The 17,393-nt window shown below is 41.5% G+C and overlaps 1 protein-coding gene across 1 annotated transcript in view; it reads left to right on the forward strand.

Moving 5' to 3' along the window:
- The window catches only part of CAV1 (caveolin 1), a gene marked incomplete at both ends in the record, with an annotated part of 39,154 nt that extends 22,157 nt beyond the window's left edge, over positions 1-16,997 (forward strand). Inside the window, one exon of the mRNA XM_080701440.1 lies at positions 16,656-16,997. Within this exon, the coding sequence (XP_080557566.1) occupies positions 16,656-16,997 (342 nt within the window). The remainder of the gene's footprint in view (positions 1-16,655) is intronic.
- Positions 16,998-17,393: the final 396 nt, after the last annotated feature.

Raw genomic sequence — 17,393 nt, forward strand, 5'->3', positions numbered from 1 at the left:
TGGCAGTCTTTGGCATTCCTTGTATTGCAGCCACATGACTCCAGGCTCTGCCCGCATTGTCACATGACCTTTCCCCTGGGATTTTCCTGTGGCTATTATCTTAAAAGGACACCAGTCATCTTAGATGAGGGGCCTACACTACTCGGTATAACCGCACTTCAGCAGATTACATCTGCAGTGACCCTGGGTCCAAATAAGGCCACATTTTTACGTCCTGGGCATTAGGACTTCAACATAACTTATAGAGGAGACATAACTCCATGCATTATTATTTTCTATTGAATGTAAACTAAGAATGCACATCTGTGTTTCAGAGCAGGAGGGCTTAAAATCTCAAAGTATGAGCCCCTTTGAGGTGGTATATGCCTATAATCCCATTATTTGGGAGGCTGGGACAGGAGGATCACAGGTTCAAAACCATTGAGCAGTAATGTAGTGAGACTCTGTTTCTAAATAAATAAATAAATAAATAAATAAATAAACCCCCACAAAGGTCTGGAGGTGTAGCTCAGAGGTAGAATGTCCCCTGGGTTCAATTCCCATTACCAAAAATAAATTTTTTTTTCAGTGTGCATTATGAGCACCACAATGATTCATTCTTCCTCCTAGGAGAAGCAACAGATGGAGAATCCTGGTGCTTGCCTTCAAAAGAAAAGAGGAAAAGATAGAAAGGAAATAGTCCAAAACAGAGAGTCCATCACATGGGGCGGGATGCCGCTTGCTCTGACACTCCGTGCCCTCACCTGACCGGGGCATCTTCTCCCCTACAGCATACCAGCCACAGTGTGCCTCATCCTAAAGAGCACCAGAAGCTCATTGACTTGCTCCTGATGACCTGATCCTTCCTGCTCATTTAATAGCAGGGCCTAAAATCAGAAGCCACTGTGTGGAAGAATTTTAGGAATGCCAAAAGATTCTCTTTTTCCAAGATAACTCCTCCATCTCCCCAATACTGTTCCTGGAATGCCTGACATTTTTTCTCATTTCTCCTGGCCAAGACACTTGGGCCAGAGCTCCTGATGTAGCAGGCACCATCCTAAACATTTTGCATAAGTTAATACATTGTTCCATACAACAAGGAGGCAGGCATCTTCATACCCACACTTTACAAATAAAAACCAAGGCACAGAGACATCTAGTCATTTATGTGAGATAACAGTGCAGAGCAGAGATTTAAACCCAGCTTCTATGCTATCATTATTTTTTTCTGTTTTGGTACTGGGGATCAAACCCCTATCCCTTTTTTTTTGAAACAGGGTCTCAGTAAGTTGCTGAAGATCTCACTATGTTCCTGAGGCTGGCCTCAAACCTGCAATTCTCCTGTTTCAGCGTCCCAAATACTAAGATTACAAGCATGTGCCACCAGGCCCAGCTCAGCCACTATGCTATTAACCAGGGCACCTTTCAAAAGCAGCTCAGTACCATATCACAATCACTCAGATTTGAGTGTGAATTTTTTAAAAATCATTTTTGCCTAGCAGAGAATGAAGCCTAAAAAAGGTTTATTTCTCGGTGTCCTCCCCAGAAGACCTTCATCAAAGTGGGAGGATATGTTAGATCTCTATTTCTGACATAAAGGAGGAGAGGTATAGCAGGTTGTGGGGGGTGCATGCATGTAGTCCCAGTACTTGGGAGGCTGAGGCAGGGAGATCACAGGCTTGAGACCAGCCTCAGCAACATGACAAGACTCTCAACAACCTAGTGAGACCCTGTTTAAAAAAAAAATTAAACTGGGCATGATTATCGTCCCCTAAGACTCCGACCCGCAGGGGCTTAGAGAACGACACAGACACCTCTTCAGCTGAAATATGAATTCTTCTTTAATGGATCCTTAATATGTTTCTTCTTCATATGTCTCTCAATATGTCTAATATGTCTGACAATGCGTACAACAAGCACAATATATATCAGCATCATAATCCCTCCTTCTATTCCCTACCAACCCCAAGCTTCCACAGCTAGGGCATGCACATTTCTGACTCTCTCATAGGCAGGCTGGTGGTAGCACGAGGTGCTGCGTCACTGATCATTCTGCAGGCACGTAGCATGGCACACTGCGCATGCTCAAGGAGACGTCCATCTTGTGAGTCTCATGACTTGGCTGCAAGCCTAGGCGCCATCTTGAATCCACGCTGGCAACAAGCCTGGGTGCCATCTCGGTCCAGCCGAGTGGGCCCCGACACATGATGGCACATGCCTGCTATCTCAGCGATAACGCGGGTAGGGGGAGGTAGAACCCCAGAGACAGAACGAGTCTGCCTGGCAATAGTATCTCATGAGAATCATGTGTTCCCACGAGTAAACCCCACCCCCCGAGATGCATATCTTAAAAGAAGGGCCCTCCCCTTCTAGCCTCGGATGGGCTCGTGGGTCCCCGGAACTGCCCAGCCCCATCCCCGGGAGAACCATACCATTAAAGTTGATACCAAGCGTACTGGACTTCTCTTGTGCTTTACATTGTATATGGACTTGCATTTTACTTTACACCTGGTGGGAGACTGAGACAGTAGGATTGGAGGTTTGAAGCCAGACACAAGTTTAGCAAGGCTCTCAGCAACTCAGCAAGACCCTGTTTCCAAGTAAAAATTAAATAAAGCAGAGATAGAATGGTCATGGGTCACACTTGTAATCCCCGCACTTGGGAGGCTGAGACAGGAGGGATCGCACAGGCTCAAAGCCAGCCTCAGCTACTTAGTGTGGCTTTCAGCAACTTAGTGAGACCCTGTTTCCAAATATAAAAAAAATATAAAAAAAGGTCTGGGAGTATAGCCCGGAGGTAAAAAACCTCTGAGTTCCAACCCTAGTACCACCAAAATAAATAAATAAATAAATTAATTAATTAATTAATTAAATGGCTAAGGCTGTAGTTTGGAGGTAGATGTCCCTGGGTTCAAACCACAGTACCACAATAAATAAATAAATAAATAAACAAACAAACAAACAAATAAATAATAAGGAGGAGAGATTTCTTTTAGCTCGTGGTTTCTGAGATTTTAGTCCATGGCCATTTGGCCCTGTCATTTGGGGCCTGCAGTAACACAGTACATCATGGTGGGGGAATGTGGTGGAAGATGCTGTTCACCTCATGATTCTTATAACCCTTCAGTGCCCGAACTTCATTCCACAAGGCCTCACCTCCCACAGCTCTCACCAACTTGAGGCTGGGAACCAAGCCTTCAGCATGCAGGCCTTTGAGGGACCGTTTAGATCCCAACCATACCGAGAAGGCAGGATGCCTGGACCCTATTCTCAGATGACTGAATCAGACTTAAAGATCAGGGGAACCTGTCTTTTAGCAGGTGTCCACATAAAATCCTTAAGTATACTAATATTTAAGAACTATTAGCCCTAAGGAATAAGGGAGTAAGTCAAACATCTGGACAAATCAGGAAAAGCCAGAAAGAGATGACAAGGTAGTGGGGACCTTGGCACTCAGTTAATGACCCCAGAGTCCTGGATAGAGAAGAGTGAGGTGGTGCAGACATGAGGATCAGCTGAAAGTGGGGAGTGGAGAGCAGAAAGAAGCCAACCTTCCCCCTGCTGGATCGCACACTCTTTCCTCAGGGAGATGGTGAATTGCTGAGTCAGGAAATATGTTTTCCATTAGTTTGGTTGGGAAGTGGGGTGTGGACAACACGGAGCAGCAGGACCCGTGGCTTCACAAATCCCACATGTCTCTGTGTATGATAGCAGACCATGGTAGCACATTCCTGTAAGCCCAGTACTTGGGAGGCTAAGACAGGAGGATCTCAGGTTTGAGACCAGCCTCAGCAATTTAACGAGACTCTGTTTTAACATAAATAGGGCTGTGGTTGTAGCTGGGAGGTATAATGCCCCTGGGTTCAATCTCCACCACCAACAAAACAAAACAAAACAAAACAAAACAGAACAAGATAAAAAAAGAAACCTACATTTATAATACCAGGCAAAGAATTCATAAGAAACAATATCATGGTCAGTGAAATTTTAATGTATCCCTGCATCTTCTATTCAATAACATCACGTCTTTTAAATATCAAGGCTATGAAAAGAAATAACTATTTGCTAGTTAACATGTACATGGAAGTACTAGGCATTATGGGGGATACCAGGACCGCTGCAACAGACACAGCCATGCCTTAAGGCCTAATGTTGGTCCAGTCATTTATTAGTTGTGACCTTTGCTTGGCCCTAATGGGAAATAAAATGCAATTCTCCATTAATATTATGAAGATAATCTAGAACTTCTCAAGTTTGTAAAAGAAGGGGATGAGTAAAACAGGGCACTGTAAAGGTGAACTATTATTCCAAGGCCCCTGTGGTGACTGGGAAGGGATGAATTCTGGGGTCCAAGCCGGAGGGCCAGCCCATGACCACAGGGCCCTGCACACCCCACGCCTCACATCCCAAAGCTCTCCCCAACCTTGCAGCAGTAGGTGAATTCTGCCTGTCTTCTTCCCTCTTCACAATTTGTTCATCTCCCTTCCTCCCCAAGAGGCAATCCTGTGTGTTTGTGCAAGATGAATCTGCCTAGTGTCTGACACGGCAAGGGAGATGCATCTTCAAGCCCAAGAACACAAGTCAGTGTCCGCACCCCAGTCTAGTTTTTTTCTAAATCTGTGAGTGGGTCACTGTAAATGCAATCCCAGGCGCTTACAGTACAACCCGGGCCTCCTGCTTTCAGTACGAGCTACAAGACACTTCAGCCTCTTCCCCAACAGAGCCACTTTGGCCTGGTAAGTCTTGCCTCTGAGAAAACACATTGGTATTAGAGCAAAATTTCTATGTTCTGGTAACATTTAATTGTGCTATTTCTCAACTCCCTGCACCCACATGCTAATGTACAACATTAATCCCATCCACTTCAAAGGCAGCTCATGTTGGAAATATGTGTGGGAAGGAAGAAGGGAGTTTGGAATTGGTCGAAGCCTTCTCTTCATATGACTGAGTTTAGTACATACACTAGGATTTTGGAAATATGTATTTGATTTTTTAAAAACATGTATTTGTTTATACTGGGTGGAGAATAATGAAAATAAATCAGGATTTCTATTGTCTAAATGTTTTCCATGATAAATAATGATCATCCTTGTCCAACAACAAACATTTGTAGGTTTAAATTAGAAAAAATCTTTTTTACAAGAGAGTTTCCATTCATTTATTCACCAGAGTTCAGATGCCAAGTGCCCAAAAAGAAACAAGAAGTAAATCAGGGCTTGGAGGCATGGCAAGGAAAGAGTGGCATGAACAAGAAGCTGTCATTAAACCCAAACAGCTATGGCATACTCTATCTATTGCATAAGAAGGTGGAGAAATCTTATTACAAATGTAGATTCCCAGACCACAACCCAGAAAGTCTGATCAGAGTCTCAACTGGAGCCAGAGAAATAGGCTTTTTTTTTTTTTTTTCCTATTCTTGGGAATTGAACCCACAGACACTCTACCTCCATGCTACACTCCCAGCCTGATTTTATTTCTTATTTGGAAACAGTGTCTCACTAGGTTGCTGAGAGCCTCTCTAAGTTACCAAGACTGGCTTTGAACCTGCGATCCTCCTATCTCAGCCTGTCAAGTACTGGGATGACAAACATGTGCCACCATGCCTGGCCTGAGAAATCTGCATCTCAACATACATCCTTCCCTAGATGATTCTTTAGACACATTAATTCTGCTGAGAACTCCTGAGATGTGAGACCCCTGTGCCAGCATATTTTGGAGCATTATATTTAAGAATCTAGATTTGGCAATTGGTTTTCTAGATGTAGGTGCCTCTTAGTCTTTGCAGCCTATCCGGTTATAAATCCAAGCCATTTGAATATATTTGGGTAGTGCTGTAAAACACTATCAATACTCTAACAGTTTTCTAATTTTGTATTGGCATACTTGCAGTTATAATATAAAGATTGACTATGTAACTTAGAAAAAAGAAGACTTATTTTTCTTATAGTTTTGGGCTCAGTCCATGTAAAGCTGAGGACCATGGATTTCAGGGCATGAAATCCCTGATAAGGGAGGTGGAGAGAGAGCCTATGGACTGAGCATATGGACTGTGCTTCTCACACCACAGAGTCCAGAAGGAAAATAGGAATCAGGAGGAGAAAGAACCATTAATAATATAATCTCCAAAGCCAAACCCCCCAGGGACCACCTCTTACAGCCACAACCTGCGACCCACCAGGTACCACCCAAGATTACAGATTTACCCGCTTCTGGAAATACAGCCCTCATGATTTGTTTACATCCAATCCAAACACTGATAAATGAGCTCTTTAGGGAACATTTTGTATCCAACTATAACAGGCATGAATTGGAGAAAGGTGAAAAGGCTGTATTGCCGGGGGCTCTGTACTAGCAGGTCGGAGGACAACATGATTAAAAAATGCTCTTGGGACTTTATTCCTGTCCTGGAAGAGGTGAGAGGGAAGAAGGCAGGAGAGCCAAACTCCCTGAGAGAAACTCGGCTCTTCCTTCATGACAATTTTCCAGAGTTAAAACTGGGTTGTTAAATCATGGGCTGTCTTTAGCTGGGGAGCAAAGCATTGGGTTAGGAATGCTTCAGAAGGTAAGTTGTTATCTGGCAGTCTTGCAGGTGAGGCAGAGGTTGCTGTCTTCAGCTTCCCCCTCAGGGCAGTTTTCTACTGCCCTAAGGTGTAAACAAACTTTAAACAAAGCAAGCAAAAAGAAAAAAAAAAAAAAGGATTTAGCTTAGTGAAGGGGCATGAGGTCACTGTCTTTAATTCCCTCAAGAAAGGTAATCTTCTACCAAAGCAGAGGAAAAGCTAATAAGTCTTTAAACCAATATATTTTTAGATTTAGAACAGTTTCCCACATTTCTCCATTTTTTTGTTTTATAAATGATATAGCTTCATGAAGGCCAGGAAATTTCCTGTTGTCTTGTGGTGATGTTGAATCTTGCTTTGAAGCTTTTTTTTTTTTTTTTTTTTCAGTACTGGGGATGGCACTCAGAGGCATTCTACCTCCCAACTATATCTCTAGCCCTATTTTTTATTTTTTATTTTGAAACAGGGTCTCACTGAGTTGCAAAAGGCCTCACTAAGTAGCTGAGGCTGTCTACAAACTGCAATCCTCCTGTCTCAGCCTCCCAAATGCTGGTATTATAAGCATGCACCACCACACGCAGCTTCTGAAGCCTTTTGATTACTACAAAAAGAATGAATAATATTAATAGCAAATACAATCACATCCAAATGTATTAACTGAGTCCAGAAAACCATGTTTTGAGGGTTTATCCACTGGAGAACATTCTGTAGGTCCTGTAGCAGATTAAATTGAGTATGTTTTATCATAATTATTTGATATTTTAAATTCTGTGCCAAACTAGTTCTGTCTTGCTAAAGGTTACCTTGAAAAGCTCCTAAAAAAAGCCAGGTGGGGTGGTGCATGCTTGTAATCCCAGCATTTTGGAGACTGAGACCGGAGGATTGCAGTGTGTGGACTGCCTCAGTTACTTAGGCCCTCCGCAACAGAGTGAGACGCTGTTTCAAAATAAGGAATAAAAAGTAGGGCAGGGGGTGTAGCTCAGAGGTTGAATGCCCCTGGGTTTCATCCCCAGACCTGCAAAAAAAAAAAAAAAAAAGCTCCTAAAAGATGTTGTTTTACCCTAGACCAATCATGATGGGTATTATTACTGTTCTCCTATCCAGTGTCACTGGCATCTCTAAGGTATCCAGTCTCATTGCTATCATTGAATCTATGTGTATCTGATGGATCATATTTTGGGTGACTGAAAGGTCATTGGCGTGTCCCCCAGTCGCATAGAGACACGCAGAGATCCATAATCGGTATTACGGATGTCTTTATTCGTGGGAGATCGGCCTCCAGTGCCACGGGGGCTGGTGGGGGGGGAGTGTGTCCCTCTGTCTCTCTGTCGGGCTCCCCTCTGAACTCTCTTCTTCCTGACTGGGAGGCGTGGTCCCCTCCCAGAATCACCGGGCTCCACCTCCTAGCTTCCGGCCCTGCCCCTTTTTGGGGCTGGGGCAGCTCTAACCTTTCAGTGACATTGGTCATAACTTGGTTGTTTGTATGAGAAATATGAATGGATTCAGCAAGGGGATTCCAGAAATATTTTCTATGACTGCAATAATTATGGCAGACACTAGAAAGGTAATTAAAGTGGCAAGGAATTGCTTAGGTCTTAATTTGCCTAATTCTGCTTTGAAAATTTGTAATCCTGAATTTTCTTGCCAAAGATGTGTGAGATTTACAGAGAGCCATCCTTAGGATTGTCTTGTTACTATTCATAAGATGAGGAACACACACCATAACAGAGTCACTAATATGCATAAGGGTCATGATATAATTGGAAGAATGAGTATAATTTTCATGTGAGATTTTTCTAGAAAACCATGGAAGACCCAGCCTTCAAGCATTATGATAGAAGCATCTTATTTCCCAGTTCCATTAATTTGTAAGATGGACACTGAATATCCCCCTATAAAAAGACTATAAAAGCCGGGCGTGGTGGTGCACACTTGTAATCCCCATGCTTGGTAGGCAGAGACAGGAGGATCGTGCAGGTTCGAAGCCAGCTACGCTGGCTTAGACCCTGTTTCCAAATTTTAAAAAGTATAAAAATAGGTCCGGGAGTGTACCCCGGAGGTAGAAGGGTTTCCAGGAACCCCAGTGAGCTTCTGTGTTGTTGAGCGTCTCCTTAGCATACTTGGTGACCTGTTTTATGTTTTCCTGGGTTACCTCTGAACTTGTGAGTATGGTGACACATAAGTGTAAGTTGAATGGAGACAGTATTAATGGCTGGGGGTCAGCATTGCTTCTAATCCAGCAACATTGCATCTGAGGAATTGGGCTGGTTGGTTGATTTTTTCAGCTCATAAGGCAGATAGCCAAAGTTGTGAAGTTTCTGTGCAGACACAAGCATCTCCTCTTTTCCAAGTTAGCAAAGTAGCAGAACAATGCCATCTTCCTTCACCATGTGGATTTTTGTAAAGGACTTAAGGGTCCTTGCAATGAATGTTTTTTGAAAATGTTTATCGATATCACAAACCAAAAAATTAAAAGTACGTAGAACTTTGTTTATAATACCTTTATGAGACAATCCCTGACTCTTTTTTTTTTTTAAATTATGGTTAGGTATATCCTGTTTTGAAGTAAAGTTTGTAAGGTGACAAATAGTTTTAAAAGTTGGCAGTTAGGGGCTGGGTGTGGTGGCGCACGCTTGTAATCCCCGCGCTTGGGAGGCGGAGACAGGGGGATCGCACAGGTTCAAAGCCAGCCGTGCTGGCTTAAGAGATCCTGTTTTCAAATTTTAAAAACGTATATAGGTGATGTGATCACAAGGATGGTGATGCGATTCCGGTCCTCTTGGGCTGTTGGCCTCGGGGCCTCTGCATCTCAGTGGCTGTTGATCAAAGGCCCCATTACTTCCTTTCAACACTCATCATGGCAGCTGGCTTCCAGCTGAATAAGTGAGAGAGCAAGACAGGCAAGCAAGGCAGAGACCACAGTCCTCTGTAACCTCACCTCAGAAATGACACTCTATCACTTTTGCTACATTTTGTTATTTAGAAGCTATCACTAATTCTAGCCCACGCTCAAGGGGAGGTTATTACAGAGGGCAAAATACTAGGAGAGGGGATCGCTGAGACCCATCTTAAATGCTTTCTATCACATCTAAATGTGACTTTTTTTCTGGATAAAATAATATGTTAGTTTCATCCAGTTTGTCACCTAATTCATGCTTTGCTAAAACTAATATTAATAAGAAGCAAATGTTTTCTGATACAGGTCAGGCAGCACATTGTGGGGGGAAAGTCAGGCAGTGTTGGAAGGAAATCCTGAAGTCAGAAATGGAACTTATGTTTCTATATGAGGAGATGGGCACCCACTATGATAACCAACAGGAAAGAGTGTTCTGACAGTCTTTCCTGAACAGGTCACTGAAACCTATAAAGCTGTAGTTTTAAAAGTAGGTCATATATGTGCCACAGAGAGAAGAGGCAAGGATAAAATCTGCTGGTATTGTTTAGGAGCTTGAGGATAGCAAAAGTGGCATCTTGTCCAGATTTTTGTCCTGTTAAACAGGCAGGTCACTTCATGGTCAGGAGATGGCTTCTCTTCATCTAGGCAGCACGGTCCATTCTAAACAGGGTGAAAAGAGCACAGGACTTCCAGACACGCCTCTTTGTCTTTTCATAAGGAATAAAAAGCTTTCCTGGAAGTCCCACCCAACAGACTTCCACATAGATTTCATTGGCCAAAACTGAGTCACATGTCTACACTGAACCAATCAGTCACCAAGAAGACTAACATGGCAACACCAAGCGTAACCAACCATGACTAACCTCTGAGATAAAAGGGTTACTCCACTTACCTGAATCAGGCTTCCATTGACAAGATGTGGAAATATGAATGTTGGGTAGATAATAGATAAGTCTTTGGCAAGCATCTTAAGTAATATATGTGTGTATATATATATATATATATATATATATACACTATATATTGCTATATATATGAATACATAGTATATAAACTATATATAATACATTTTAATAATATATATATACAACATATATAATACATTTTAATAATATGCATTATATGTAAAATATATATAATACATCTTAATACTATATATATGAATATATAGTATATAAATCATATCTATAATACATTTTATTTGCTGGTGTTTATTCAGCAAATAAATCTTCAGGGCTTCTTGAGAGCAATACGGTGTTCAATAATATAATACATTTCATATATTCCAACATAATCATAGTTTCCACTAACAATCTAAAAAGATGTTTTCCTATAGAAACAGAATGTGTAAGCACCATTGCATATAAAATCCCAAATGTATTTAAAGTTTTCTTTTTGAAAATTCCTTATTAAAGAATAAAACATTCAGATTTTGAGACCAAAAAATTAAAAAATGAGCCTGTGCTTCTTTTAATCCATGTACATGTAAACTGTTTTTAAAATATTGCCTTCAGATAAAAACAGGATGAAATCTTCTGAGATTTACTGCGCTAGCCAAGTATTATCAAAACACAACAAGACAGATTGCTTTCCTTGACGTCTGCTGCTAGATTTTTGTTAACTTGTGTCTCTGAAACTGAAGCATCAGAAGCCAATGCTGTGCAAAGGTATTTAATGTCATTTATAAAACTCTAGTAATATAAACTGTTGACTCCTTATAAAGCATCTACTGAGACACAGAAATATCACTGAAGCACACTCATGCCTTTGGTCTTTACATTAGCATATGATTCTTGCCAAAAGGGCAACTCATTCCATAGATTACAAAACAGGAAATCAGTTCTTTGGAGAAATAGCTCAGCTTCATCTGAAGCATCTCATTCTGAAAAACTAAATGGCACCTGCACCTCTTGGGTGGTAGTTATTTTTTAAAGCAAGATCTGAAGGCCTGTGCTTCTCCAAATCAAAGTGAGCTGATAAAGTGCTGCTCCAGGCAAAACCAGCTCTTGCAGAGGGGAAGGTGGAACGAGTCTCCCAGGAAATAGGACCCAAGAGTGATTGTTTGATAGAGATTAACCAAGCTGACACTGCATCTGTGCAATGAGCACGTTAGGTACTATCAGAAAGATGCATGGTTGTTCACTCAGCAAATAAATCTTCAGGGCTTCTTGAGACCAGTACCGTGTTCAAGCACAGATGCAAACCTAGCATCTGTGATTGGAAGCCTGGAGATCTGAAGGGGATAGGCAGGGAAGGTAGTGGAGAGGATGGTGTCAGTTCACAGGGAAACAGTGTACTACAGAAGGCTGGGCGTGTGCTTGGGAATTGTGGAGTTACCGTTCTAATTTCAACTTTTCCATGGATTCACTGGGGACTTTGAGAATGTCTAGCCCATTTTAATCATTCTGTGCCTCAGTTTCCATATCTTCTAAATAGAGTAAACATTCCTGGCTGAGTGCCCAGGATTGTGAGAACATACTGTTCAGGGCCATAAAAATATAATAAGTACTAAAACTCCAAAACATTCTCATTACTAACTGTCCTGAGTTAATGTGGCAACATTAGCAAGAATCGTTCTTTAAATAATCAAAATGTAAAGGTTTCAAGAAGCTCATCTCTCTGCATGAAAATTAAGCCAGTAGGACTATTTTAAGGGTTGTATTCCCAGGATACAGAAGCAAACAGTGCAGACTTGATATACACCAAGTTCCAGCCTTGCTACTTAGCATCTGGGTGACCTGGAGCAATTTCTTAGCCTCCCTCAGTACCCTCATCTATAAACAGGAGATGGCAGCGGGCAGCCCCAGTGGGCTCTGATGAGATGCTAACAGATTAAGTCAGTTCTGTTTAGCCAGTGGCAGGCATTGAATTCACAGCCACTGCGTGCTTTGCAGCTGATTGTTTCCCTCATTAAAATCGTCTATTAAAAAACCGGGTGTGGCCGGGCGTGGTGGCGCACGCTTGTAATCCCCGCGCTTGGGAGGCGGAGACAGGAGGATCGCTCAGGTTCGAAGCTAGCCGCGCGCGCTGGCTTAGGAGACCCTGTTTCCAATTTAAAAAATGTAAAAATAGGCCTGGGAGTGTAGCCCGGAGGTAGAAGGGCTTCCAGGAACCCCAGTACCACCAAAAAAAAAAAAAAAAACGGGTGTGGCGGGGCGTGGTGGCACACGCTTGTAATCCCCGCGCCTGGGAGGCAGAGACAGGAGGATCGCGCAGGTTCGAAGCCAGCCGCACTGGCGTAAGAGACCCTGTTTCAAAAATATAAAATAGGTCTGGGAGTGTAGCCAGGAGGTAGAAGGGCTTCCAGGAACCCCAGTACCACACAAAAAAAAAAAAACCAAAAAAAAACAAAAAAAAACGGGTGTGGTGGCGTACGCTTGTAATCCCAATACTTGGGAGGCTGAGACAGGAGGATCTTGCAGGTTCGAAGCCAGCCTCAGCTACTTAGTGAGGCTCTCAGCAACTTAGTGAGCCTATGTTTCCAAACAAAATATAAAATAGGTCTGGGAGTGTAGCCCAGAGGTAGAAGGCCCTGAGTTCCATCCCCAGTATCCAAATAAATAAATAAATAAATAATAAAAAGATAAAATTGTATATTGAAAAGCCTCCTCACCCAGAGCAAGGAATTGGTTAATGCTGCTACTTACTGAGCATTTACTATACTACAACACTCTGCCTGTAAGAATTTTGCACTGTGTTTTCTTAACCTGCCTTACTTTTTCTTCTCAGCTGAACCTAACTGCTATGCTTTTAGCATTCTTTCAAGCCACTTTAAATTTTCAAGACTAGAGTCACAAACAACGAACTGGCTATACTTATACAACATATTATTTTGGTTATGTTGCTGTCTACATTCGGAGACCTACTCGAAATTCACTTTGGATGTTTAAGGATAAATCATGTTCGCGAGCTGTTCCTAGAACCACTGAAACTGCAGACAATCAGAAATGTACTGAGCAACTTAGAAGAAAGCATAAGAGCTTCCAAGATGTTCATGGAAGAAAGCACTTATATTTACATTAAGAAAAATAGTTATTATCAAGAAATATTAAAGTACACACTCATATGTTCATAGATATCTTTGCTAAATGAATATACTTTTTTTTTTGGTGGTACTGGGGTTCCTGGAAACCCTTCTACCTCTGGGCTACACTCCCAGACCTATTTTTATATTGTTATTTGGAAACAGGGTCTCTTAAGCCAGCGAGGCTGACTTCGAACCAGCACGATCCTCCTGTCTCTGCCTCCCAAGTGCAGGGATTACAAGCGTGCACCACCACGCCCAGCCTAAATGAATATACTTTTATAATATAGACCAGTTGTATGTATGGTGTAACGTTGTCCTCAGAGGCAGGCTATGGGAATTATTATTTACTATGATGGTTAAAATCAGTATTCTTTTCTTTTAACATACCTGTTAATTATGGTGAGATTATTATGAGGTAATTATTGCCCACCTTGGAGAACATTTTTTAAATACTTATGTAAATTGGTATGGTTTTAAAGAAAAAGTTGGTTTCTTTTAGATCAGATTTAAACCTGAAACTCACCTTTTATTGATCTGGACAACTCATTAACATTTAGGAATCTCACTTTTTTCTGTAAAGTGAGAATAACATAGAACTCTCTGAGTTAAATAAGAAGCATTGATCATAATAACCAGCCAACAAATGTTAGGAACTATCTGTTCCCTTGGAAAAGAACTTCAAGACAGAGTCTGTTCTATAAACAGGGAGGAATTGCCTCTCCCCTGTAAAGTATTTCTTATTCTTCTTTAGTAACAGGCTTTATTCTCTAATAAAAGTGATGGACCTTTTCCCTTTGTATCCTCAATGTGTGTGCCCATCTCAGGGCATTTGCAGACCACCATTGCTCACCTTTGACCATGGATTAAGAGCGTTTTCCTAATGTATCAATATCAACTTCATCAAATTCTCTTACAAAAATAAGTTCATTTTTAAAAAGTAAAAATTTCATCAACCTAGCAAGACCCTGTTCCAAAATAAAAATAAAATAGGACTGAGGGAGTAGTTCAGAGGTAGAATGCCCTGGGTTCAGTACCCAGTAACACATATACACACAAAAATAAAGCAAATAAAATTCAACCAATCAATAAGCAGGGCATGATGGTGCATGCTTTTAATTCCAGTACTTGGGAGGCTGAGACAGGAGGATCACAGGTTTGCAGTCAGCCTCAACTACTTAGTGAGATCCTCTACATCTTAAACCCTGTTTCAAAATAAAGAATTAAAAATAGGGCTAGAGGTATAGCTCAGAGGTAAAATGCTTCTGGGTTCCATCCCCAGTACCGCAAAAATAATAAGTAAATAAATAAGTAAATAAATCATAAATGTGAGAGATTTTGCAGTTGAAGGAAGAAAAACCACAGGCCTTTATTTTTCATAGCTTTGGGGAAAATGCAGTGTCTGAACACAATCCCATCACAGACAAATAAGTTTCACAGAAACTTCATGAAAAATTAATCCAATCCATTTCTTATAATCTTTTTCAAAATACAAGTAAATGTTTACCTCTGAGTCTAGAGCAAAATAGGAAAAGAAAAATTCAAAATGACAATAGATTTGTTCATTTACAGAGTCATGCATATTACACTATTATATTGAACACTGTTGCACTATTACATTTTTTGCATATTAGACTATTAGGACACTGGGCAATATATCAAAAACAGAATGTTCTAGAAAACAAACTTGAAAAATTGGTGAGTATCATGTGTGTTTTCCAAAAGACATTTTATTGTGTTGAATCAAAGGTGACTCTGGCACTGAGCATCTGCATGGAACCATCCAAGTCCTCGATCACTAATCCTGAGCTTAGCTGGATTGTGGCTGGCAGTCGTCAACTTGTTTGGATTTTAAACTATGGTAGACGCCTTTGGATAGCTTCCCCACCAAGCAACTGAGCTGGCTCTGTCCTCCTTTTCTGTTAGCAAGTTGCCTTCACCTCTTTTCTTTTGTACAATGACAGTGACCTACCTTCCCAGATAGGTTTGAACCCCAAGATGACATGGAGACAATTCACATAGAATCATGTGGTGACTATATGTGTTATGTGACTGCAAATTCATTTGATCGCTTCCTGGTGGCCACCAACAGGGACTTCTATAGGATGCATTAGGTGTGGACCACTGATATTTGTGATTGTCATCACCTAAAACTTTACTCTCAAGTTGCTTAACTCAAAAGTGGAGCTCTGTCTGGTTATTTTTAACCGCTTTTTCTTTATTTATTTACCCTCTTCTCAATGTCTTTTCTGCAGATCAGAAGCCTCATCCGAAACTTCTCTCTCCCCCAACCTTTGAAGTAACCATGTTTCTTCCCTGATATTCCCAGAATCTCTTTTCTTTGTTTTTGTTTTGTTTATAAACACTTTTCTAGACTGAATCCTACCAACTCCACCTTGAGCTGGAGCAACAGTTTCTCTGCCTGCCATTGACTGTAACTGCCCAATATCTTCAATCAACCACCACTGCACGAAAAATAACATCTAGTCCCGTCTCAGCCTGTCTTTCCAGGCTCAGCCACACCAGTTCTCTCTGACCTGTTACTCACCATCCTCACCGTGGCTTGTTCCCACCACTGTGCTTACAACTTTTCCCAGACTCTTCTTCCTTTCTCTCCACATCATCCCCCACTTCCCAAGCCCTGCCTGAGTCTCACCACCCCTGAAGTCTTCTTGATGCTTCACAGCTGACAGTGAGCGAATTGCCTGGACTAATTCTGTAAACGGTGTTTGAAGAGTCCTTTATCAGTTCTGAACCAACTACTCCTTAACATTGTGCATGTGGGCTTGTCATCGAAGGCAGCTAAATGAGATCACGTCCTTCCCATTTTAGTGAGAACCCTGTATCCTTGTCCAGGTGGCTGGGTTTAACTTTAAGGCAAGGAATTTAATCATGTCCATTTGGTTGACCCTAGAGCAGTAGTTCTCAACCTTTGGCATTGTAAAGAAACACCTGGAGAACATGTTAAAATTCTTTCCAGCTCCACCCTGGAGATACAATGAGGTCAAAGTGGAGGCCAAATATTTGTGTTTCCAATGAATTCCAAAGGATGCTGCTGCTGCTCACCCACAAGCATCTCGCAAAGGACTAGTACATAAATCTAAGAGAGGTGTATAAATACAGAGTGGTGGTTTTCCCCCTCTTTTCTCCAGCTTCACTCTCATAGCCCATCACTTCTTCTTTTTTTTTTTTTTAGATTGACTTTGAAGATGTGATTGCAGAACCGGAAGGGACACACAGCTTCGACGGCATCTGGAAGGCGAGCTTCACCACCTTCACTGTGACCAAATACTGGTTTTACCGCCTGCTGTCCACCCTCCTTGGCATCCCAATGGCGCTCATCTGGGGCATCTACTTTGCCATTCTCTCTTTCCTGCACATCTGGGCAGTCGTACCGTGCATTAAGAGTTTCCTGATTGAGATTCAGTGCCTCAGCCGTGTTTATTCCATCTACGTCCACACCTTCTGTGACCCCTTATTCGAAGCTATTGGCAAAGTATTCAGCAATATCCGCATCGGCATGCAGAAAGAAATATAACTGACATTTCGAGGATAGAAGCGTTCCTGATTCTTTCGGTTTTTTTCCCTTTTACTTTTTCTGGTGCCAATTTCAAGTTTCAAGTTGCCAGTACGGCAAAAATTTATGAACGATTTATCTTCGTTCAGAACAAAGAAATCACTTTCTCAGTTTTCTCCTAACCATTACTGTCTCTTCTGAGCTATTTCATCTAGTTTTGGCAGTCTGGATTTTTAGAGCCATTCCAATTTTTTCTTACTTTTTGATTTACATGTGGATCATTGGTTTATTGGCAAAGAGATGAACATATTGCCGAAAGATAATTTGAGAAAGATATGAAGAACTGAGAAGGGAAAAAAAGAGAACCAATAACCTCAACTGCCTACTCTAAAATGTTGGTCACTTTATAGGAAGGGA

This window comes from Muscardinus avellanarius, assembly GCF_963383645.1.
Source record: "Muscardinus avellanarius genome assembly, chromosome: 9".
NCBI lineage: Eukaryota > Metazoa > Chordata > Mammalia > Rodentia > Gliridae > Muscardinus > Muscardinus avellanarius.